The following is a 25,781-nucleotide window of genomic DNA, read 5'->3' as shown; positions in this document are numbered from 1 at the left end:
ACTCCTCACTGTTCTGGCAAGTCTCCCCATTATTGTAGACATTTAACATATCCTCTGTCATCACCAAGGATGGAAACTAGCCAAAACTCATCGATTTCTAAATGGATGTGCGCACTCAGTGGCACAGTGGGCAACAACCAATCTTGCTTTTGAATGCCTACCCTTAGATAAATTTCTTAGATATCTTTTATATATTGACAGTGGAAAAGACCCACCTTAAACTCTTATAATTTGGTTTTAATCTATAATATGCTTGATTTCAAAAAAAAAAAGAAGAAGAAGATAGTTTGCCGTTGAGGAACTATATATCAATAACTTTAACTTAAATCTCTAAGTTAATGCCTAGGGAATTCTTCATACGGGTAAGGTATGTTGAAATCAATGGCAAACGCTACGAATACCACTTTGTTTGAACTACAATTAATCAATGCAATAAATACCCTTGTCTTCTAATACAAGTATCGTAGCTAGTTGGCCTTGGTTAGGATTCCCATTCCAGTGTGAACACAAAGTCAACAGATCCCCCTACTACGCCTCTCTCCACCCAAAAAATATAAACAAAACATACACGCGCACAAAAAAGCTATATTAAGATTTTCAATTTTTAATCATATAGTTTAAAGTTGCAGTTTTGTAAGATATTGTTAAAAGTTCAACCATTGATCTAAAAGTCTTAGAACTGTTGGATATTAATTTAGTTAAATTTTTAACTTTAAGGATCATAACATTTCATCACGCTTCCGAATTCGACTTCATGGCAGACTATTATATCGATACTGATCCGGTGGTAGCCCTTTCCTCTTTGATGCATTCACTCATCTATTAGCATTCAATGACTTAACACCATATCCATATATAGTACTAAGATATTTTAATCCAATCTATAAGTCGCCCCTTCCGTGACTTGAAGATTGTGACGAAGTCCCTGGCTCTAATACCAATTGTTAAAGATCTAACTATTGATCCAAAAGTTCTAAAACTGTTTGATGCTAATTTTGATTAAACCTTTAAACCTGATAACATTATATACTTACTGCAGTTTGCGACTGGATTAATTTAGAAATAGCAACCAATAGGACACTAGAAATAGAAATAAAAAATAAATATCCACGTTTGGCCATTTGCTCTGCTTGTGAAGACTGGTTATTTGAATTCAAAACCAGGTGAAATTTAAAGTCTAATAGGGGGAAAAATGGGATTCGATCTTTGGGTTTGGAATACTCTATCATTTCAACATATGCGGTTCAATCAATCCTTGGTCTAATCATTATGTCTAAATAGTTGAATATTAATAAGTTGTTAATGTTTAAACACATTCTGGATGCCATGATTCTCGTTTGGTTTAACTTTTTGGTCTCTGATGCACCTAATATTCAAATCCCATAACTACCGGATAAAGAGAGAACATATAGTTGGAGTTATTTTTACGCATTTGCCTATTGAATACGCAAGAGAAAAGATGGTCCACCATGGGAGGAATTGACAATATATATATATATATATATATATATATATATATATATACTGATATGATACGTCAATTTTAATTTGTAAATTTTCCTTTTATTATTTTGTTTAGAGGAATATTTTAGCAATAAAGAGATTTTATAAAAATAAAATCATAAACTAACGTAGCTTGATATGATTCGTTAGATTGTAAAATTATTTTTATTGTAAAATAGATATAATATATTATACGAAGATATGTTAACTTGTAAATTTATTTTTATAAAATTTCTTTATAACTGTAAACTTGGAAATATTTCTCTAATACTGATTTATGAGAATCATTGCTATTATTGGAGTTATTGGGTTGTTGGTTGTTATGAAGATGTGTTTAAATAAATATCAATGAAAACTCAGTTCCAACTTCAAAGTTAGCTTTCTCCTTCCTTGTCTTGCACCTCTAAAATAGTCACTAAACTAAAAGAAAACAAACAAAAAAGGAAAACTTGAGGAAATTTGAAGGGACCCATGTCTGCAAGTGCCATTACTTCGCTTTCAAGACCGATCAACTCCCCCCACCCTAGAATTTAATTTTCTTTCTTAAAGCATAAAGCCAACAAACTTCCTTGTTCTCTTTAGCTCTCTCATTCTGTCTTCAATTTTTCAGAAAGCAAAATCTGATCGAATTCCTGTAATGGATAAATATAGCAATCATTTGGACGTGGGGAACTCTGCTCCTGTTTCTACAACCTCGGACTCGGCCCTGAAACTTCAATATTGGTCCAGTACTGGTTCTAAGCCGGAGATCAGCATCTTAACTGAATCTCTGTTCAAGAAAGACATAGTCAAAGGCCAAAACTCAATTGCTGAACATGCTTTGATGCCTTTAGCCAGTTCTGGTAGATCAAGTATGTTTCTAAACCTTGACAATTCTGTTGAACACAATGGATCGGAATAGGTCTGGTTGTCATCCTTATTTACGTTAACATTGTCAGTGTGTTGATTTGTGTCCTTTTCTTTATATTGTATTGTTGGAATTGATCTGAATAGTTGTTCTTGGCCTGTTTCTTACTATTTTTTGCCCAATATTCTGCATAATTGTCAACCTGTATTTTCTGTTGTCCTGAGTTCTTGTTTCAGCGACACTATCCTTGGCTTGTTTGAGATGTATCTCATATGACTTGAAATTTGTAGATTCTTACTTTTTCAAATTGATCAAGAGACTGCATTCTAAGTTTTAAAAACTTGTCGGTAATATGGCAACCGCCAAAGAAGAAGATGACGAACGGTTGTTTGGTAGTTAGTGTTGTTGATTCCGGGTCGACCCTGGTGTCTTTCAAACATGAAGCAGATCATGATGGCGGAGGTTGGGAGACTTGTGCAGTCCTACAATCATAATTGGAGAGTTTGTTAATTTGTCTATGCGAAGACGTGAGGATATATTTGGATGAGTAATATTCTTATTCATTGTTAATTTTTGCCGTTCTTAGTCACATGATTTGGTGTGATATGACAAATTTCAAGTGGTTGTAATTTAAGTAGTTGATAGAAGAAGTCACTTGAAATGTGATATATTATAAGAGCTATTCTACATAGAAGCCGATTCGCGGATTAATGTGGACTATTTTATTAAATGTTTATTTTTAAATCCGTACTATTTCATTAAAGTCTATATTTCCACCTTTAACATTGATGTGCGTATTGGTACGCAAATCCGTTTACAACCAAATTTTTCCATATTATACCATGTGTGGTTGGAGATGACAAGATTTAAAATTTTGTTTGGATGATAAACATCTCTCAACTCATCTCAACTCATCATTACAACTTTTTCAAATTTCAATATAAAATATAATAAACAATTCAATTTTTTTTAAATCTTAAAATAATAATAATATTAAAAAATAATATTCTAACAATATTTTATCATCTCAACTCAACTCAACTCAATTCACTTCAACATCCAAACGCAACCGAAGAGTAGCATTGACTCTATTTGAATACACATGCGTTTTGAAACCGATTTCTAATTTCGCACCACGCAAATAGAGTGTGCTCATTTTCCTGATCTTGGCTTGTTCGTGAACCCATGCATATAGCCCTCTTTAGCTGAATTGCGTGTCTCATTCCATGCAGGTGATGATGAGGAAATATATTTTGATCCATGGCTTCGGTTAGAATCTGACTGTGAAGATTTCTTCAGTGTCAGTGGGGGTGAGAATCGATATTTTTCAATTTGTTGGAGAATTTTTTTTTTTTTTTTTAAATCGTTTTTTCTTTGTTTGTTACTGAAGAATCTTCTACTTGTTTTTATGCCAGATACTACCCCATCTTGCCGCAACACTCCTATCCACCAAAGCTGCTGCTTCCAAGAAACTCCTCAAGTAGATAAACCTCTGTCAATTTACATGGACAGTCCACCCACTTCCATTTTTGAACCACCCTCCCCAACAGTCATGAAGAAACAACTGATTGAGCTTTTTCAAGAGAGTTTCAGGAGCGATGCTGTTGATCATGTCACTCAAAATTTGCAAGCAAGGTCAAAGGCCAATCGTTCCATTCTTCACATTCCTCCAAATTCTTCAAATAAAAGCCTTTATGATCGTGTAGTAAACTCTGCATGCAGTAGCGAGACAAGCCCTGACGTCACAAGTTACAGCCCCAGCAGGAAGGGGAGATTCGCAAAGTCCGTGCGGTGCTGCCTCCCAAATTTCGTGCCCAACCTCAGCTCTGGCGGCGGGAGGAAGAGGCTGAGCGTTTCCCATAGTTGTAAACGCTAAAAGCCTAGCTTCTAAAAGAATCTGCTTCTCCTAAAAGGACATAAATTGGAATCTGGGAAGTGGGAACCCTTTTTCATATCACTTGTCTTGAGGTCGGATAGGCAGTGCTAAAGTGAATTGCTAGTACTTATTACAGCATTTGTAAAAGAAAAATGTTTTAGAGAAATTTTATTTGCAGTCTTGAGTGGGAGATTGCGTGTGTAGTTTCATTGATGAATAAGGTAAAATGTGAAAAAAAATCATTTTAAAAATGATATTATTGTAATTTAAATTTTTTTTAAAACATAATTGTATAGACTTGCATGAGCAATCTTTATTTAGAAACTGTATGTAGACTATACATAACATTTTCTACAATACATTTTACAATAATGTGTTAAATGATGGATAATTTTATAAAACACTTTATAAAAGTAACATTACTTTACAAAAATATCATTATCTTACAATATTGTTGTGAAATATATTGTGAAAATGTGTTGCGTGTATATTGAATATAGGAAAAGCTTTTGCATGCTCAATTGTATTGAGAATATAGTTTTTTTTTTCTTTCTAAATCTGTTAAAATCCCTACTACTATTTTATAAGATGTGAAGATATAGGAAATTCTGATATCCCTACCACATTTGACTCTATTAATTTACTAAACACATCACTTTTAATTTGTTCTCCTTCCATCCACCAACGGTTTTCTTTGATAATTCATCTTTCTTAAACGAGTCATAAACAGCCTTGCAATGACTATGTCGCAAAAATTTAAATTGTAATATAACATTTTTAAATAGTAATGATACACATATACATTTTTACGACATTTTTGACATTTTTCTTATGTGAGAGAGATAATTTTGTAAGATTTAAAAATTAAATTTATAAAATATTATTATTTTTTATGAGATGGTACTATCGCATTAGTTAATTATAAAATACACTATAAAATGATTATAATACCATAATTCCTTAATTAAATAATTATTATTAAAAAATGGACGGATAAGAACGATACATTGCGGCCGGCCCAATCTAGGCTTCGAAGAAAGGCCTTGATTTAAAGCCTCACGTGACCGATACCGGATCTTCAGCTCAGTAATGGAAAAGACCGTTGGCAGTTGGCTGTGGCTTCTGCCTTGGGAGCCCAGATCCTACTGTTCAAGGACTCGACTCCACTCCTGCCCGGCTCACTTATTACACTGTTCCACTAGAACTGGTCGAAGAAACGGTCTTGAATTTCTTTGGCGTCAAAGTGAGTTTCATCTTTTGATTCGCTTATCATCGCTACCTTCAAACTACGTAAATCGGCATATGCATCTATGGATTTGATTTCGGAGTGAACCCAGATAATTTGGAAATGGCTGGAGGTGGCCGAACAAGTGCTAGAAGTAGAATCAAACCCGCTGCGGATGCCAACGACATAGACGATTCTCCCCGCAACGCAAAACGTAACCTCAAAGCACGTAAAGATAGAAGTAGAGATCACAACTACATTAGGATCTTCGATGTTAATCTGAAAGTCATGCTAGGGATGAGCGCTTTCGCGTTTCTAGTGATCCTCTTCCTGATTCGTCATCTCGTAAATCCTGCTGAAGAAGCTCGGAGACCTAGGGTTGTTACACCGTTTCCGGCGCCAAAAGTCATGGACCTTCCTCAGGTAAAATAGTCCCTCTCTCTCTCTCTCTCTCTCTCTCTCTCTCTCTCTCTCTCTCGTATCACTGTTTATCAAATATGGATAATTTGGCAATGGCAGTTTCAAGGCGAGCACCGAGAGAGCTTGTATTGGGGAACATATCGCCCTCATGTTTATCTTGGAATTCGTGCCAGGTATTTCATTGCCATTGCGAAAATTTTACTCGTCCACGAATTCTTGTTAGCTTTATATATTTTTGGTTATTGGAACGGTGATATATATTTTGAATTGTGGCATTACAACATACTCTTGTAAAGTGGACTATGTGTAGGAAATAGGCATGAAAGGAACAGTGGTCATAATCCAGGTCATGGTGGTTATCCAGAATCTTCGGGGGAAAGAACGGACCAGTTATTTCTAATGTTGATTTATGTGTTTTTGGATCGGACGTTATTAATGTATAGCTGCATAATAATTCTAGTCGTGAAGATTAAGTGTAAGAAAGCAAGTAGTTGATAATGGGTGTTCATATTTTCCATTGAAGTATGCATAAATCTGGTTTAAAGATAAAATGTGAAAAAATTGTAGCCTTTTAAGCATGCTTAGATAAATAGACTGAGTTTGAGCATCAAATTTAGTGACGTTACGCCTACAGGCATGATTGTTGTGTACTTTGAGTTCATGTTTGAAAATGATTAAAGCCACTCTAATTACTAAAACAATGCACTTGGTCATGCTCCAAGAGGTAATTGAGTTCCCTCAAAAATTAATATTGTTAGACAGATCATTTGGCCATTATTTAGAAAAAGAAGAGGAAAGGATGAGATTTTTTTGTCACATGTTATGGCTTTTAGATTTGTTCTTATTCTCCACTTTCATCCAACTTTATGTATTACAAAAGATGTGGTGGTAATAAGCTGCTGTAACTGGCAGGACTCCACAATCTCTGATTGCCGGTTTGATGTGGATTGCTGTGAAGGATGGAAGATATTTAATGAGACATGTCTGTCAAGATTCTGATGAGCTAAGCACATATGGTTGGACACATCATAATGGACGTGATTTTGGACACCAAGTTCTGGTTGACCAGGACTTAATGTTGACAACAAGTTTCTTGAAATCGAAGGTTGATGGCTGTGGCTATGGAGGAGACTGGGCTGTTCGGATAGATGTTCAAAGCAAACAGTAAATGACCTGACCTGTTTATTATGACATCTGCTTTATGAAATGCATATGCCATGTTAAGCCTGGTATTTTAGTAATATAGCCTTCAAATTGGTGAGAGGGGAGTTGCAAGAAAGTAAAAGTAGCATCTGAAACTGACTTGAAAAATGATGAATCTTTTAGAACTGCATCAAGTAATCTCTCAGTCGTTCTGTCTGACTCTTATTCATGAACACCGCACTACAGCATTTTGAGCTGTGTAAAGAAATTTATATAGTTAATTTATATAGTTTCTCTCTCCAGAGAAGTTGCTTATGCTTTTTATTTCTAGCGCATAGCTCCTGATTATCTTGTCACGCACGTGTTTTGTTTCTTAATATCCTGGAGAAAAGTGACTGGGCTTTGCCTATTTATTCCATTTCTAGATCCTAACTTGTAACTAGGTGTTCTCCATGTATACTTCCTGTATACTCAGGCTATGCATATTTACTTGATCAATAAAATCTTATTTTACCTATAAAAAAACCCTCTTTTTTTTCTTTTTTCTTTTTTCCTTTCTTATTTTTTTCTGGTTTTTCTTGGTTTGGAAAATCTCACATATAAACAAAGAGCCATTTTGTAGAGACACGTGCTCTAGCAAACCGAACTAAAAAAGCTAGATCTAGTGTTTAAACAACTAAAATGCATCAAATTAAATGAAGATGCTTTAAGATGAGTAAAAAAACTCTAGTGCTTTGCAGATCTAATTTTGCAATACGAATTCTGTACTTCTGGTCTATACATGAGGTGCATAATTAGGCAGAAGACAAGTCTTGCTCCAAATAGTTGTGTATCTCATTCATTCTTCATGTTATGAAGCATGAAACTTTGATTGCTGCTTGAGCCATCTTAGCTACAGAGACCCTGAAGGCATGAATGTTATGTTATTGACATAATGGCTGCAGCTACAATGTAGTTTTTTTTTTCTTTTAGGGATGAAGAGTTTGTACCACCATGACAACTTTGGTAATAACCCCTACATACTTTTTACAATTCCAATGCATATGGATTTTGGCTGAATAAGGGTGTGCCAATTAGCCAGTCAGTTAAACTTCATAACATTCGTTGCAATTTTTGTTGTTTATCCCCAGATCTAAGTGGAATGAGGACACTACGCATCTATTTTTCTATATGGCTGATGAAGATGGCAATGCTCTAAGTTTGAGTAGAGACTTTGACATTCATGAGGATTCTATCCTTGTGTCAGGTTCACGAATGGATGTTGGAGGTTGGCAGCTTCATTTAAAATCAATGGTATGTTGGCAAAGGAGTGTACCTGTGAAGTGAAATATTTCTCCCTTTTTGGATTTTTGGATGATAGAAGTGCTGCCTTTGATTAATCTTGTACCTGAGCCACCAAGCTTTTTGGATGTACTTTCTGCTGATACTATCTAAGGAACTGTGCCATGGAGCAGCATGGTCCTTGACATTTTCCAATTAGCAATAAAAAAAATATTATTGGAGGATCTTTTGCCTTCTTAGATTGGATTCTGACCCGTGGTCCACTTCTTTGTGTTTTCTCTTTAGCAGAATAATTTGGAAGTCCATTTTGCTGGTTTTAAGACAAACCACATTCACAATTTATCTGATCTAGTTCAGCAAAACCTTGGGTCACAAGTATGTCAGATTTTCGTGTACATTGCAATTTCTCATTCCATATTTGTGTTAGTTTGTAGAACAACGGTGCAGCTTCAAATTGCTAACCTGATTATTGATGTCTTTCCCTCTGTGTGCATGTCATCAGGCAAGAAAGTTTGGTCGACTGCAGCTATCTGACACTTCAGACGATTCTCCAAATATTCTAGTTTTTCAGGTATGTGGTTATAGATTTAATGAGTTCTACTTAGTTTTGAAAATATTTAAGGATGTTAAAGCTACGGGTTATCTGCCTTGAAAATATTTAACTACATAAATATTTAAGGATGTTAAAGCTATGGATTATCTGTCAGCTGCTCAAGATTTTTCTTATGTCTTCTTTTCCTAGTCCATTGGAGGCCACTTGAACTTATGGACTACTTAACAAAATGTAGCAGCTCCCATCTCCCCCTCCCGTTAAAAGGATATGCCTAGTGAAAGTGGGTTTCAATCCGTGGTATCGGATATGCAACCAATTGTTAATAACCAAGCTAGCTGACTACTTTCATCCTTGGATGCTAAATTCTCACAACATTCTCCTGAGGCTTTCCATTTCTATGCAGATTTCTGCTCAGATACCTTTCAAAATAGATATTGCGTTTGTCTCCGGAAATGTTTCCCAAAGCTCAAGAGTTGAAGAACGTGTCAGAAGTCTCACTGGTGCCCTCCACATCCATTAAATATGATAATATAACTATCATATGCATTTTCAAATGTTGTGTTTATCTCAAATTTGAGTCTTGGCATGTCTGCTGCGCTTCATTAAAGCATAAAGGACGTGTCTATGAGAAACCCCAGAAAATGTACAAGGTTAAAAGAGGGTAAACATAGAATAATGAAGCTCTTGAGCTGCATAAAATTACAGCTCTTGCTGGGGATGCGTGGGTTTTATCTTTCAACCATCATTTTAGCTTACAGATATGACTAAAATGCTCGACCTCTTTGCACCGTTTGTTGAATCTGACTGCTAATTTGCTTTCTATCATGGTTTCTGTAAATTCCGTAAATTATAGTCCTCTTATTTTTTATAGGATTCATTACTACAAATTTATTTAGGATATGTTACTCTATATTCAGATCTGTAGGCCTTTTCTTTTTGAGTGATGCTACGTACAGTCGTGAAGTGCACAAGCGCCGCCCAATCGTTTTGAAAAAGAGTGTGTGGTCCACTATTAAAAAATTAGTTTTTTTTCATGTGGATCCCGTATTAACTCACTTTTTTAAAAGGGATTCCGCAGCGCTTGCACACTCCACAAATGCAAGTATCATTTCTCTTTCTTTTTATATTCTTGGCTTGATAAGTTTGAAGCTAGGGCCTCATCCCCCAATTCCCACAGCTCCCTTTCCATCTTAAGCAAGGCTCAGGGGCCGGACTTTCCTAAATTTCAGGAAAGTTTTTGACTCTAGCTTCTAAATGAAAAGTTGTTATTTGTCATTTCTAGCTCTCTTTTAACTTCACTGTCAAATTTTAGGAACCATACTGACTGGTCAATTGAGAGAGAAGCAAAGAGAATTTGACGCTAAATACGAGAAGAGCTTCAACCTGGCTGACATGGTATCAAACTGTTGATCTTTGGAACTATTTCTGTTTACTTCATTATCTTTGTGGTTTGATACTGCATGTAACACACTGTTGCATCATACCTGGTTGTTGAATGTCTTGAAGTCGGTGTCATTTCCCCATTATGATAGTGCATTAGTTCTGAATGATATGGTGGAATGAGGAATGTACTGGACTAGCTTATTATCTTGGTAATTGAATTACTTACAAAAAAAAAAAAAAACTCCTGGTAATTGAATTAGTTTGTCCACCATCTTGAGTACTTTGATGTCATTATTTGATGTCATATCAGAAATTCTAAATTCTGAAACAATTAATTAACCGAAACAACTATAGGGGCTGGTTAAATACGTTCATGAAAAAAAGTGCGAATCAATCTTTGAGTTCACATTTCCATGACTTGACACTTTCTACATGTGATTTAATTCAAGAAAATGGGAAATACTCGTGCAAATTAATGGAAGGCAGAAAAGTCGTCACTCATTCCTAGTCTTTTTTCCTTGATTTTCCTTTTACGCAAATAAATATTATTGTGCTTCAACTTGAATTAAAAATATGGTTTTGTATTTTCAGATTGATTCTGAATCTCTGAATGTCGGTAAGGCTGCTCTTGGAAACTTGTTGGGTGGCATAGGATATTTCTATGGCCAGTCAAAAATTTCACTTCCACGAGACCCCAACGTAAGTAAAGTGAATTTGTTGAAGTTTTATATGCTCTTTGATGCAAGATCACTTTTGGTACCATCTTAAGTATTTAAGTGATCAGCATTGATAATCCCAAAGATAAATGATGAATCTGTCATATGACTTAGTCTACATATGAATTAATTTTGTGTGACTGCATGTACTGAGTCGTACCATTCAGCATTCTCAAGCTTGATTTCTAGTTAACTTGATCATAGTGATTAAAATGGAGTTTGAGATCTTGAGAAGTATTTTAGTTGGGTATCTACAGAATAATCAATAGATAAGAAGCAAATGAAGCCATCAGGGGTTTCCTGTCTTTCTTGAGGGTTGCCAGTAACAACTAGATAGGGACTTGCTGAATAATGATCTATAACTGGATTCACTTCACATACGGAACCAATGATGTTCAAAGTAGAAGCATATATCAGAAATTAAAATAAAAACAAGTATTAGGTGTTAGGCCTTTTGCATTTCCTTCCATTGTTTGTGATTTTGCATATCTTCTGACAAGCTTGAAGATAGCGCAGTTTCATTCTTTATTTATTTTGCATTGTTCTTTTCCTTCCCTCACAACTTGTGAAACTGCTATTATTAGTACTTAGCATCAGCTGTTTTGGACATCTGACAAAGTCATGCTGTGGGCCATTTTCTCTTACAGCCTGGGGATCATGATAATCTTATTTCATATTGGCCAGCTGAGCTTTACACAGCTGTTCCAAGTCGACCCTTCTTCCCGAGGGGATTTTTATGGGATGAAGGTTTTCATCAGCTGCTGATCTGGTTAGTGGTCTCTTTTATAGTTCAAATCAAAATTCTATTGTTCCATTTTTCACAAGTGAAGGCTTCCTGGTTCCTGCATGTTTTTCGAAATAGGTGATCTCTTCAAATTTGATGCTTTAACTGTTGGTAATTTGCATATACACCATATAGAAGTCTTAGTGATAGATCGGTATGACATGTGCAAGAAGAGCAGGGACACAACAGATCATCTCTTCTTACACTGTGAAGTGGCTAGAACAATATGGGTTTTGGCCTCTGTTTTGCGCTCTTTCAGTTAATATTTTCTTTAGTTATCTAAGAAAATTCTGATCAGGTGTTACTGATAAAAAAAAAAAAAAAAAAACTGACCAGGCGTTGGGATGTTCACATTTGCTTGGATATCATTGGGCATTGGTTAGATCTAATGAATGTTGATGGATGGATTCCACGTGAGCAAATTTTGGGTGCTGAAGCTCTAAGGTGATATAAAATATCTTTATTTGACTATTTCATTTTTTTGTCACTTAAAAAACGGTTACATAGGGTACCTTTTTGAAATACATGGCATAAATTTAGTGTTTAGATTTCTCCAGTGAAGTGATGCAAAGTCTTTGGTGGTGTACTTTCAGTAAGGTCCCAGAGGAATTTGTTCCCCAGCATCCCACTAATGGAAATCCTCCAACTCTGTTTTTAGTGTTACGTGGTAAGGCTCTCTCTCAATGAACTTTTTGTAAAATTTTGCTCCAAAGCCTGCTTCCCATTATTATATTATGTTGAAATTTTGAATCATTTGTAAATTAAGATAATGCCATTGAGTTGTTGGTGATGCTTCTGTCGATGCTGTTGTGTTGGTGCTTCTGAGCTGTGAAGGGTAGATTGGTAATTTAGGATTATTAACTCATTGCTCAGCAAAAGATCAAGCTTTTGTTAACTGGATTGTTTCTCTTTGACAATCTGTCTTTTTCTGCGCTTCCAAAAGTGATTATTAGCACAAAACTTACAAGTGAAGGGAAGGACAATGATAATTAAGGAAGGAAAGAACATTTGATAATGAGGGAATGGATCCCTTCAAAACACATTTCCACATGATGCATCAGTTCATCACTTGCCACTTCCTAGGTGTGGATAATCAGAATTGACTGTTTATATCTAATGAATACAGAGTCAGTCAATGCTGAAGGAACAAATGAACTCTAAAACTGATCGCAGGCTTTACTGCTCTTTCATACCACAATGCTAGATGCATGTATGGATGTAAAACGTTAATGAGAGATGAAATTGTGTGAACTTTTTGGGAAGCAGATCGTAATGATGAATACTACGAGAGGTAGATTCCCTGTGGAATGAGGTTTTGAGTTGGACAGGATTACATTGGGTAATGCCTAGAGAAGTGGTGGATTTTTTGGTAGGGTGGAAGGGTTTGAAGGGCTGTAAGAAGGCAGCGAGAGTTTGGAAGATGATTCCTCCTTGTCTTATATGGTGCATATGGCTTGAAAGAAATGGGAGATGCTTCGAAGATAAAGAACGCTCATTGGGAGATCTTAGGGATTTTTTCTTGAGTTCTCGAGTACTTTGATTCCTCATTGGGAGATCTGTTTTAGTTTTCTAGTGTTAGTTTCTTTTCGTTTTTGGAAGTTGTAGGTGTTTCCTTTGTATACGTCCTGTGTACTTGGGCTTATGCCTATTTCTTTGAATAAAATTATTACTTATCAAAAAAAAAAAGATTCCCTATTTATATAACTGGTGCTTCAATGCTTGAGAATTTTTTGGAGCTTCTAGCCAATGTTTCTTGCTAGAAAGCAGAATGGTATTTAAAGATTTATATGCGACTCAGTTTTTCAAAATGGACTAATGCTAAATAAATATCTCCTCAATTCAGGTTGGGATTATTAAAATAAAATTTTGATCAAATGAATGAAAAGTTATCTTGATGTGAAAATCTACAACAATAGCTCATATTTTTTCATTGGGTAGCAGATTCATGATTCATTTAGCTGTATTGACTACAAGTGCAAGGTTTTGCTGTTGGTTAAAAAATAAAATTGGACTATACTGAATTGAGAGCTGTGAATGGGATTGAAAATTGGACTACAACTCATGTTAACTGATTTTGTCAGGCTTGGTAACATGTATATGACAATTAGGCATCAGAGCTGGAATACAGTCATTTGGACTTAGTTTTGATTTTGATCACTTCCCGATTTGTAAATTGAATGATATTATCAACCTTCAGATCTTAGTGAAAAAACAAATAAAATTCACCGTAAGACTTTTGAGTCCTAATCCTGATTGAGTAAATGAGGAATCGAGGATGCCCCTTCAGACCGAGTTTTGATTTTAATCACTTCATGATTCTTAAATTGAATGATATTATCAACCTTCAGATCTTAGTTAAAAGAATACAAAATTCACCATAAAATTTGTCTGTCCTAATCTTGATTGGGTAAATGAGGATGGCCCTTCAAACAAGGTGAACACCAACCTTTGCGGTTATACAGAAGGTGAACATCCTGTACCTATAAAAAAAAAAAAAAAAAACAGAAGGTGAACATCCTGTGCCTTTATGTGCTGAAGAATTGAATTGAAAGCCCATATCATTTATGTGTATCCATGATTAATTGTCTAAAACAAGAATTCTTTTAGAATGTGCGTATTTTGTGTTTGTTTTTCAGTTATGCTTGACAACAGGAGATTTTTTATCACTTGCCACTCTTTCTTTTCATATTAAAGATATACATATATTATCTAAGTAAAAATATACTTCTGTGAAGCTAATTCTAAATATGCTGTGAAACTTTCCTTCTTCTAGAAATCACCCATAGCTTAAAGGAAAAAAGGTTCGATGCCACTGAAAGTGAAGAGATCTCTTCATTTCTAGAACGGGCTTTTGTTCGCCTGGAAGCATGGTTCCAATGGTTCAATACTACCCAGTTAGGTATATAACATTATCTTTATTTTCTTCTTTATCTTTTTCTTTATTTGGGGTTGGGCAGGGATGTGTATGTTTATAGGTTTTACATTAAGTTTTCTAAGAACACAAACCTACTTTCTCCGACTCTGATGCCGTCTGGAATCATATGATATGTATAATGATTGTCTATATTTTTATTCAAGGATATAGATTGTGTAGAGTACTTGCGGGCATGATATTTATGTGCATGCTAGTAATTGAATACCTAAACAAGATATGTAATTTTTTTTACTTTGGTCATCTACCTAATGCAAATCTCCCTAGTCGGAGCTTGACAATATCCATCATAATAGATTTTCTAAACAACTGGAATCTCACGATGATGTATGCATGCTTGTGCATGTGATTGATTTGTCTCTCTTGTATTCCCTGTGTGCTTGGATTGTGCCTTTAGCGCTTTAATGAAATTTTAATTACTTACAAAAGAATTATATTTGTTAACCCAGGGAAGGATAGGAGTAGCTATTATTGGCATGGGAGAGACAGTACGACAACTCGTGAACTAAATGCGAAGGTTCTATTCCACAACATTTCAAAAGTCTTGAAGATACAGATTCTTTTTCCCATCTCTTTCTGTTCTAATTTTTAATTTAGGTACAAAACTTTGTGTTTCTTTAAACAAGCTAGATTTTTTTCACTTTTTTTTTTTTTTTTTTTAAATCATTTAGACCTTTTTTTTCTATCTTTATTATATATTGCTTGGTGACAGAACAGCACGATTTGGTCAGGACAGGACCAGTTGTGCATCAGGGCAGATTATTATCATGAAACATTTAGGCAAATGTAAGGTTGTTAAGGGGGGTTTTTCACATCGTGCTGCAAAGTGCAACCTATTTTTTCCTTTTCGTATTTTTTCTAACTGCATTTCTGATGCTAGGAATTAGAGAGACCCATCTCTTGTATACTCCCTGTGTACTTGGGCTATGCCTATTTATGGTAATAAATCTCTTATTAATTATCAAAAAAAAAAAAATTAGAGAGACCCAGTAAAACCACTGTGCTTTATCCAAAATTCTGACTCGTTTTGCCCCTTAAATAAAATTATTTGGTGGCCAAAACTCATCTGGGTGTAGAGCAATGTGCAACTTTGCCAAACATCATTACCACCCACCATCTGAACATAATTTAGTTCTGGCAAACTTGACGCTATTGATTTTTTGGTGGTCTTTAGTACTAATACGATTTCATACATAAATTCCAAAAACTGGATATTATTTTTGGTGTCTTACTCTTATTTATATCATTACCATGTAATGTTGGATTACTGAGAAAAGTTTTACCAATTGAAATTTTACCGACTGAAGATAAGTGATAAATTGGCATTGTTTCTGACATCTCCAGACACTGTCATCTGGGCTGGATGATTATCCACGAGCTTCACACCCAAGTGAAGATGAACGTCACTTGGATCTCAGATGCTGGATGTATCTTGCAGCAGATTGCATGCATTCCATCGCTGAGCTTTTTGATAAGGATAATAAACCCAGAAAGGTATAATAATTAGAAAAGATATCCAGAAATCTATGAGCACTCATATATCAATAATTGATATTTGAAATGAAATGAAGCAGGATTATGGTACAACAGCTAAGCAGCTCTCAGATTTTGAAATTCTGAATCAGGTTTGTTTTATTATCATGCTGTCTGAAAGTGTTCCTCATTTTTCTGCTTTTTTATGCTGCTCAATTGGTAATCCGTGAAATGTTGGGTTTATTTTGTACCCTAAGCATGTAGTATTTCTGGAATCTTTGTCGCAAGTAATTCTTCCCTCGCTGTTTTTGGGAATAAAGAAATGAGGGTGGTTGGGTAAGTTATATTGGTGTTTATTTATTTATGCGGGACTGATGTTTCAAAACTCTACTAAAATCGCAAAAAGAGGGGCTGTACCCAGCAGAACATGGTGTATACAAAGGGTTGCCCCTGAAAAGAGAAAGATTAGGCCCACTGAAATGCAAGTCAAATTCAAAGCTCAATATTTAAACTCTAGGAAATGACTCAAAAGCCATAAGGATGTAGTTGATTATTAACTAGACTAGATGTTTAGCTGAGTACATTTAATTATATACCTCATACATGCTTGATGTTTGATCAGATGCACTTTGATTATGCGTACGGAGCTTATTTTGATTTTGGAAATCATACAGAAAAGGTATGCTGCGCGTACGTCTTTTTCCCTCTCAAAATGTGATATTCTTCCTTTGATTGCATTTTCATAATAATAACTGCACTTGGTATATGGGTTCTCCACGATTCTATGATTGTGTCAATGATGCAAGGATTCCACACGATTCTTTCCCAACGGTTGTTATTGAAATGTTTTCGCCTATGATGTCCATGTTTTATTCTTGTGGTGAACAAGTGCTCGGGAGATGACCTTTTTCTTTACTTTTATTTTATTACAAGTAAACATAAATTTTATACATGAACTTGCTTAACAAACAAATGGTAAAAGAGCTATAAAATCCTGAAAATTAGAAATAGAAAAAGAAGCACAATAATGGGCTTTTTCCACTGATCGTTCGCTGTCCTCGAAGCTATGCCGGTATCTTTCCCTCCATATGCCACATAGGATGCACAATGGGACCATCTTGCACAATGAAACATGCCAATGGTGGCTTAATAGTCCATTGCAACATGTTAAAAGCTCCACCACCCATTAAAGCATCACCCACTTGATCCAGAAGAGATTGAAGAGCATGCTCCATGAAATACTAGTAACCTCACAATGTAAAAGTAGGCGATCCCCGTCTCCTCACTTTTTCTACACATGCAACACCAGTTGACAATTATCATTCCTTGTCGAAGGTAAGGATTTTCTCCTCAGTGCCGCTGTCCAAGGGAAGAAAGCCACACTTGGAGGAACCCTATTTCTCCAAATAAGTTTCCACAGGATTGACCTTTATTCTGAAACCATGAATGTTTATTTATCTTATCATTTGTTGAGTTGAAGTTCATTAGCAACCTTCAATTTTATATTGCCTGTGGCTAAGTGAATAATATTTGTTGGTACGGGGACTGTAAATTTCTGGGCTTTTTAGTATATAGAAGGTTCATATGTACCATCATCATTGAAACTAGAGGCGTATAAGGATTCTGTAGTCAAATAGGCTCTTGCCCTGGCTGAATCAGACATCCAGTTGGTGAACTGCCATAACCTTTTTGCTTACAAAATTTACCTGCTTGTTTTGGATTTTTCTTTTACCATACTAGGTTCGTTTAAGTTGGAAAGAAAAGAAGGTTGGACACAATTATGCAACTAGAGAACTTGTGCGTGCAGTGTTAGAAAGGCCTGAGTTGAGATTGGTTCCTCATGTTGGTTATGTTAGTCTTTTCCCATTCATGGGGAAGCTCATTCCACCTGTAAGTTACCAAGACAATCTAATCTTGATGAGAATGTTTGAGCACTAATTTGGTGTTTGTCTTGGAATAGTTGTGTCCACTTGGTATCATATAGACATCTCACACGTATTGGTCGACACAGGGATCATGGATTCTGGAAAAGCAGCTTGACCTAATCTCCAACCAGAGCATCCTATGGACCGACTATGGACTCCGTTCTCTTGCCAAAACAAGGCGTGTCATCTACTCTTGTAAATCAATATCATTTATGCATGCATTTATTTTATGATGACTTACTTGGGACTATGTTGATTCTAGAATTTATCTTACTAAAGTGATAAATTTTGTGTACTGCAGCTCATTATACATGAAACGCAACACAGAGCATGATCCACCTTATTGGAGAGGTCCAATTTGGATGAACTTTAATTACCTAATTCTTTCAGCACTCCACCATTACTCTAACGGTATGCCTACTCGGTTCATAAAAGAGCTAAAAAGAACCAAAAGGAACACAAGAAGAAATTCTTTAACAAAAAATTCTTTTTTGGTGATTGCCACAGAGGATGGACCATATAGGGACAGAGCTAGAGCCATCTATAATGACTTGAGGGGAAATTTGATTAGGTACTGTTCATATATGTTGTCTGCATTTAATCTCACCTGAACTTGCCAATTAAATTTGAATTGCATTAATCCCTTGCTGCAGAAATGTGGTTCTCAATTATCACCAGACGGGGTTTCTATGGGAACAGTATGATCAGAAGAAAGGCAAGGGCAAAGGTACACGGCCTTTTACTGGTTGGACATCACTCGTGGTATTAATCATGGCAGAAGCTTATGGCGAAACGTAAAACACATTATTATAGATTATTTAGGACACTTGGAATTATTTGTGTCGTTCCCATCCCAAAAAGGATAGTTAGATGATTAATCGTTCAGATCATGATGCATGCAATAGCAGTAACCTCTGATGGGAATCATCATGCAAGCATTAGCGTAATGCTTTGCACGAGCCTAAATTGCAGGAGCTTGTGATTTAAAGCATTTTGACATTTTTGTAAGATGTAAACTGAGGATGTGGTACGACTCGGGGTGCCTTCTGAAATCTCTTTTTTGCAAATTATTTAGCTCATTCAGTTGAAAAGGCTAGGAAGATAGATGGTCATTGATGAGTATGGGAAGTGAGGTATTCAGTCAAATGAGCAAAAGATCAGTCTTTCGGCGCAGCCACCCATTCAAACGACGTAGTTGTGCTGAATGTTAGGCTATGTTTGACTTTGGTAAGCAGTGGATATCTATTAGGGACCTAGGTCAAGTCTCTAAACACTATGTTCTCCACGCCAATATGGTTGTTGTGATGACCGAACCTCCATTCCTCTCTTGCTTGATTCTCGAATAATGGTGGTCAAGGTGACCACTTGGATGGGATATGGTTAAGTGTTTAGGTTAGATTGGATGAATGGAATGGTGAAAAGGGTTGGTAAAGTGTATGGAGGCAAGGGTGAAAAGTGGTGCACGGCAATGGGTAGAATGAGGTTGGCGCCACTTGGAATTAGGCTAAGGTTTGGAAATATGATGATAGGCGGTTAGGGTTTGTGTTTAGGGTTTAGGAACTAGGGCAAGGCTTGGGCGGCTAGGGTTGGCCGAACAAGCTTGGGGAGTGATTGATGGAAGTTCCTAAATTCTAGGAATTCAAATGGAATGATTTGGCCAAATGGGATAAGTGTTTGGGTCAACTAGGGATTCCTAAGTTATAGGAATCCTAGTTTGGGAAGTGGAGTGGGCGGCTATGGTTGTTCCCAATTTGGTTAGTGTTGGCTGAATGGTATGTGAGCACTATGGAAAAGGATGTTCGGCTACTAGGGTTGGAAGAGTTCAACAATTTATGGAAAGTAGATTAACACTAGGTTAGTCGACTTTTATGAGTAAAATGGATTGAATAGCCGAAATTGTGGATGAACACCAAGAACAATTTGAAGATCACTCAATAACACAAGTAAGAACACTTATGCCTTGAATAATAAAAAGAACAATAAGATAATTCAACACTTGATTCACGAGTTGCACAAGAATTGAATAAACCTCATATATTGATAAACACAACTTGGATTCATGAATTGAACCAAGTTGCAAGAACAAGATAAATGAACTACACTAATTCAAAGAATTGCAAAGTGTAATCATTTTCTTAGGATCAACGAATATCACCCAAAAAGCCCAAGTGCAAAGACACCGAAAATGATCTCTCAAACAATAGTTCCCTCACTAAGAGTTTTGTCCAAAAGATGTGAATGAAATGACTAAGGGTCTTATTTATAAGTTACAACTTAGAAACCCCCAATAGGTCCTTTGAAAGTAAATAAATAATAATTAATTAAAATTAAAATAAAAACAATAAGATAAAGCCATGGACTAAACCATAGTGTGACATGCATGGGCCCATGGTGGGCTAAGTGGTTGCATGTTGGTTGATCCATGGCTAAGTGGTTCGGCATGGCCCAAGCAGGTGGCTTGGGCATTGGCTGCATGGCACGGGCTGGAGCCGTGCGCTGGATGGCATGCCTGGTGGGCATGCCACTGGCCTGCTCCGCAAGGCACAGGCTGGAATCGTGCGCTGGATGGCATGCCCCACTAACCTCGCTGGTGTGCGGCAGGATGGGTGTGGGCGTGCAGGCGTGCGGCAAGAGGGCCATGGGCACGCGGGCGTGCGGTAAGGTAAGTTTGGGCGTGCGCGCGCGCATGGGCTGGACTGCCTGTGCAGCGCATGGGCGCCCGCATGGTCTTGCGGCACAAGGGTGCGCACAGGGCCACGCGGCCCACTAATGTGCGCACGGGCCTGCGCACTGGGAAGCACTTGGGTGTGCGGCCCGCTGGGGCGCATAATGTCGCGCGCATGGGCGCGCAGTGTTATGCTGCGCGCATGGGCATGCGGCCAATGCGCACATGCTAGCCTCGCTAGCCGGCATGCTGGGAGCCCCATGGGTGCCATCACGCAGGCCAAGGCATGCATGCATGTTGGGCGCCCCGTGCGTGTCACCCCATGAGCCAAGGCATGGTTGTGGACTAGCCAAGGTGCATGTCCCCACCATGACTAGAGCATGTGCGACTCCTCTAGAGGCAACTCGACGTGGGGGTCTAACAATATCCCAACTATTGACAAACTAGTGAAAATCAAATCACCCCACCAAATGAGGATGGCATTGCAAACAGATCAACCCTCCTAGTATTCGTAATTGTGGATACCGTTACCTCTTGAAGCCAAATGGAATCGTTTAACTCCTTGGATTGCTAGTAATCCCATTAATGTAAAACAATCAGCTAACGGAACCAAAAGGATCATATTTTACCGTCAGCCATTAGCATAACCTATATGCAACGCCCAACCTTCAGGGAGAAAAGTTTCCTCAAAATTTTGTTCAAACTTGATCATAAGTGAAAAATAAATACATGAAATAAGCTTTATAATATTTATTACTATCCATAAAAATATTTCGGATAGCATTAAATGACCAATGAAGGCTATATATGATAAGGCTCGAAAAATTAAAATCAAGTGAGGACTGCTTCAATCAATCAGGTGTTTCATGACAATTTTGAATCGGTTATTTCAATATTGATAAAAAATATTAACAATTATATACAATGCAATTACAGCTTTTAATATCATGTATAAAAAAGTATAAAATATAAATTATTGACTAGTTTTAATAAAAATATAATATGAATCTAAATAATTTTAATACACATGTAATTTATGTATTTAACTTTAATTATCAACATTTTTTCACTAATACAAAAAAGATAATGATCAGGAAGTTATAAGCACATGACAAATGTAGTATTTTATACACAACCACAAATTTAATAAACACTCGTTCATCTCTTAATTATTTTGCTCAAATAAAGAAAATAAAGTACATGTTTTTGCAATTTTTATTGACTACAATGATAAAAAAAAGCTAATATATATTTAATTTTATCATATTTTTGTGCAAGATTTAAAAAAAAAAAGTCAGTTGTTAAAGAATTTAAAAATAAATACAATTTTGAATCGATTGGAATCAATTTAAAATCAGTCAATTGAAGCAGTTTAATGAGCGATTTAAAATGTTCATTAAAATCAATTCGATTTCTAACCAATTCAATTTAAATCGACTTCAATCGAACCGTTTTTTCGAGCCTTGAACTATAAAATTCATTTAATATATCTATCTCTCTCCTATTTAAAGCCTTTAAGCTGGAGAAAAAACTTAAAAAGGTTCCTTGATCCCAACCATCAGATACCTTCTCACGCAATTCCGTATCAATCTCTATAAAAAATGTGCTTCAAAACTTCTTCGGATGTGATCCATTCAAAATTCTCTTTCAGATCTTATAAAAAAAATTGAATTGTGATTAGATGAGAAGATATCTGGTGCTCAGATTTTAGATAAATTCCCGCTATTCACGTTAAACTTTCTCTGGATCGAGAGTTATATCAGCCACCACTGCCTTTTTGCTAACCTCAGATGCAAAAACTTGGTAACAGATGGTAAGCATCACTGTAAACAAATTCGGGAGTGCCTACGGCTTCTTTATACTATTAGCTTAGATCTTCTGTTTTGTTCCCTGTCCGCGGCCATTATGATCTTCATGTCCCTGACATCTCGCTTCAAAATATTGCCAAGACCAGCAATGGCTTCCGTTTGCTGTTGTAAGACCTGACCCACAAAAACAAGAATAAATACATGAACCTTACGCACCATAAGTTGTCATAAATGACATCATAAATTTTCAAAGTAAAGATACGGAACTTAACCCAAAAAAGGGTTATTGAAAATAATTCAACGGTGGAAAGAAAAAAAAAATTTACAGCTTTCAAGCTTCTTCTAGTCTCACCTCCTGCATATCAGCAAAACTCTGTTCATCGATTTTGGATGATCGTTAAAGATAAACAGTACCGCCAGCACCAATGCCATTTACTTGAACACGAGACAAAGACAGCAAGTTTTGTACCCTTCTAGAAAGTTCTGCTCCAGATCTTTTCAGCTGAAAATGTGTCTACTTGTAATCACCTGATTACAGCATAAGAGTAGGAAGCATCAAAATGAAAAGACTACCTGTCTAGTTATTGCAGCTAACTTCTCAGCCAATTCAGCTTCCCCTTTAATTAAGGGTAATCCGAAACCCTTACCCTCCAATGCCTCCACCATTCTCATTACCTTCAGGCATAGCAAACAAAAAGACAGTGGTCAGGAGTAGATTAGCAATAAACAGAAGATTAGAACAAAACAATGACCATCATGTCCAGCAGCAATGGCTATCCCAGCTTGGGCCATTCATCAATAACATCTCCATCTCAACTATGCATCACCGTGATGAAAATAAACAATGCCATGCTGTATTAATTGGAAGTTTTTGATAAGTTGTACTAATTGGAAGTTCTGGTGCAATTAAATCATATTACACAGTTACCCCAGTTTATTATACATGGAGCAGAAATTGTCCCCACCCTTAAAAGACGCCTTTGAAGACCTTTTTCCTTCTGTCTCATTCTTTCAATCCGTGGAAGAGTGTCAGCTTAAAAATGTCTTTGAAGCTGCAGATATTGTTCAATATGCAAATTTCCAATATACGTAGAGTACCATCTTCACATTACTTTGGGTATTCGCAATCTCTCAGCATCTGAAACAAGGACTTCATCTTGGAGCTGCATTTAGCCAGAATTATAAAATGTTACACTGGCCAGTCACGCCCTAACACAAAAACTATTTGCAGGACACTGGATTTGTACTTTTTTCTTTTTTTTTGGATTTTTTCAAATTCCTTTTTTTCTGGATTTGAAAAAATCTACGCATCATTTTTCTTATATCCAAGTCCTCATTGAATTATCACACTATTTTTTATTCAGACTTCTAAAAGGATGACTCATAATAGAGTAGTTTTATTCTTCAAATTAACAGATTTTACCTTAAGTCGTTGTGAAAGATCCTTAAACCCCTGAACTAGCTGGAGCCACAGGCGGTCCCTGTCAGCTCTGTCCAAACCCTCCAGCTTCCCCATAGCCTCTGTCCACATAATCTGGCAATGCAAACTTAGCCGAAACATACATATAGAAGAAACATTTGAAGTTCACAGCACACATACCAAATAAAAGGAATTAAAAGAATAATGAAAGAAAAAGACTCACATCTGATACACCAGCAGGCTTCACCCTAAACTGTGGATCCGTTACGCTGAACAACAAATGCTGCAAAACTAATGCCATCATCAACACATAGCATAAACTCCGATAGCCTTTTTCTCTATTCCTTTGCTCAGAAATGGCATGGGAATTAACTGAAATCAACATATTTCACTCGACAAGTATAACCAAAAAACGATCACGAACAAGTTTTCCAGAATCATGCTTCTCTTTAAGATTTTCCTTATTTTCTCAGGAAACAAGCAGACCTTTTCAGTCACGAGCGGGAACTAAAGCATTTGAAAATCTAAACAGAGAAAACTCAAAAGATGAACAGACCTTAAAGCATATTTGGGGTTTCCGGGCTCGTCCTTGTAGGCATCAACAATTGCCTAAAAATACGGGGGGAAAAGTCAACAACTGTAAATTAAGCGAAAGAAAAAAAGGTCCAGGGTTAGGGTTTTCCAAAAGAAAATAAGAAGTCCTACTTGAACATCACGATCGGAGAGAAAAGGGAAGGGGGGCCACGGGAGCCATCAGAGTAGTCAATTGCGCATTGGGGAAAGTAGAGGGCTGCGGCTTAGCAAATGGTGTCGTTTGGAAGCTGAAACCCGTAGAAGCTGGCTTCTGAAACGACGGAGGCTGTAGCTTCTGTTGCTGTTGCTGTTGAGGCTGAGAAGAGAATGGTGTGGCGAAGAGAGAGGAGCCGAGTCCGGTGGCAAAAGACGGCGTCGTTGGTGTCCCGAACGCCGGGGCCTAAGTCGGAGTAGCAAACGCTGGGGTCGAAGACGCAGTACCAAATGCAAGTGTCGAAGACGGAGTACCAAATGCAGGGGTCGAAGACGGAGTGCCGAAAGCGGAGGAGGAAGCTTGAGCTCTGAACATTGCTGTTGTTGTTTGGGTAGTGGAAAGATGGGAAGGAAATTGGAAAATTATGGAAATCTCCTTGAGCAGAGGGCGCCATTGAAAGGTCATTCAAATAAACCGGATTATATGTATTAAGAATTTTTAACCCTTTTTTTCAATTTCTAATTGGATACCTCCATTCATAGTATATAATCGGGATTATTTAGTCACGTATGAATTTCATTCGTGACTGAATAAATTGTTTAAGTCTTGTAGTCTGGTTGACATAATTTTAACAGCTATTTTAAAGGTCTAAAATATAAATTTGGAGTTCGAAATCCCCTAATCCAAATAAAAATAATTAATTAATTAATTAATGGTAATCTTGATTAGAAAAAAAAATTAATGGTAATCTTGACACAAACTTTGTAGTCACAGGACATTGGAGAGGTTTGGATTCAAAATCTACCTCAACTCATCTTATCTCATAATTATAATTTTTTTAAATTTTCACATAAAATATAATAATCAATTCAATTTTTTCAAATTTCAAAATAAGTTTTTTAAATTCCCACATTAAATATAATAAATAATTAAATTTTTATTTTATTATTCACAAACCATCTCAACCTATCTCCGAATCCAAACCTCTCCTGAACAAAAGCATGACAACTAACTCCAGACATTTTGTGAAGAAGAAGAAATGCAATGTAGAGTGATGTATATCATATAAGGTATATATGCCAATAAAATTTGTTCACGAA

At 36.5% G+C, this 25,781-nt stretch overlaps 2 protein-coding genes and 1 pseudogene across 5 annotated transcripts; 2 read left to right on the top strand and 1 right to left on the bottom strand.

Annotated features, from left to right (window-relative positions):
- The first annotated feature begins 2,084 nt into the window (after positions 1-2,084).
- LOC109003153 lies at positions 2,085-4,477 on the top strand. Its single transcript, XM_018981169.2, has 3 exons — positions 2,085-2,354; positions 3,583-3,660; positions 3,766-4,477. The coding sequence occupies exons 1-3, from the start codon at positions 2,141-2,143 to the stop codon at positions 4,224-4,226; spliced, it is 753 nt and encodes a 250-aa protein (XP_018836714.1). The 5' UTR covers positions 2,085-2,140; the 3' UTR covers positions 4,227-4,477.
- A 928-nt stretch (positions 4,478-5,405) lies between these two features.
- Positions 5,406-19,128, top strand: LOC109003148 (mannosyl-oligosaccharide glucosidase GCS1-like). 4 transcript variants are annotated; one of them, XM_018981164.2, is made up of 22 exons: positions 5,406-5,874; positions 5,971-6,044; positions 6,784-7,035; positions 8,145-8,307; positions 8,584-8,670; positions 8,798-8,866; positions 9,252-9,348; positions 10,161-10,243; positions 10,823-10,930; positions 11,595-11,716; positions 12,068-12,175; positions 12,325-12,398; positions 14,505-14,630; positions 15,113-15,180; positions 16,008-16,157; positions 16,238-16,288; positions 16,759-16,815; positions 17,877-18,026; positions 18,148-18,239; positions 18,363-18,472; positions 18,569-18,632; positions 18,715-19,128. In XM_018981164.2, exons 1-22 carry the CDS (start codon positions 5,575-5,577, stop codon positions 18,857-18,859), a joined length of 2,550 nt encoding a protein of 849 aa, XP_018836709.1. In that variant the 5' UTR covers positions 5,406-5,574; the 3' UTR covers positions 18,860-19,128. The 4 variants fall into 4 exon arrangements, with proteins under 4 accessions (XP_018836709.1, XP_018836708.1, XP_018836707.1 ...); XM_018981163.2 differs by having other exon boundaries at positions 16,235-16,288; XM_018981162.2 differs by having other exon boundaries at positions 8,581-8,670.
- A 3,454-nt stretch (positions 19,129-22,582) lies between these two features.
- On the bottom strand, positions 22,583-25,121 carry LOC109003157 (annotated as a pseudogene).
- Between the last annotated feature and the right edge of the window lie 660 nt (positions 25,122-25,781).

The sequence above is a fragment of the Juglans regia genome, chromosome 13, assembly GCF_001411555.2.
Source record: "Juglans regia cultivar Chandler chromosome 13, Walnut 2.0, whole genome shotgun sequence".
Taxonomy (NCBI): domain Eukaryota; kingdom Viridiplantae; phylum Streptophyta; class Magnoliopsida; order Fagales; family Juglandaceae; genus Juglans; species Juglans regia.
This window is presented reverse-complemented; position numbering and strand designations above follow the sequence as displayed.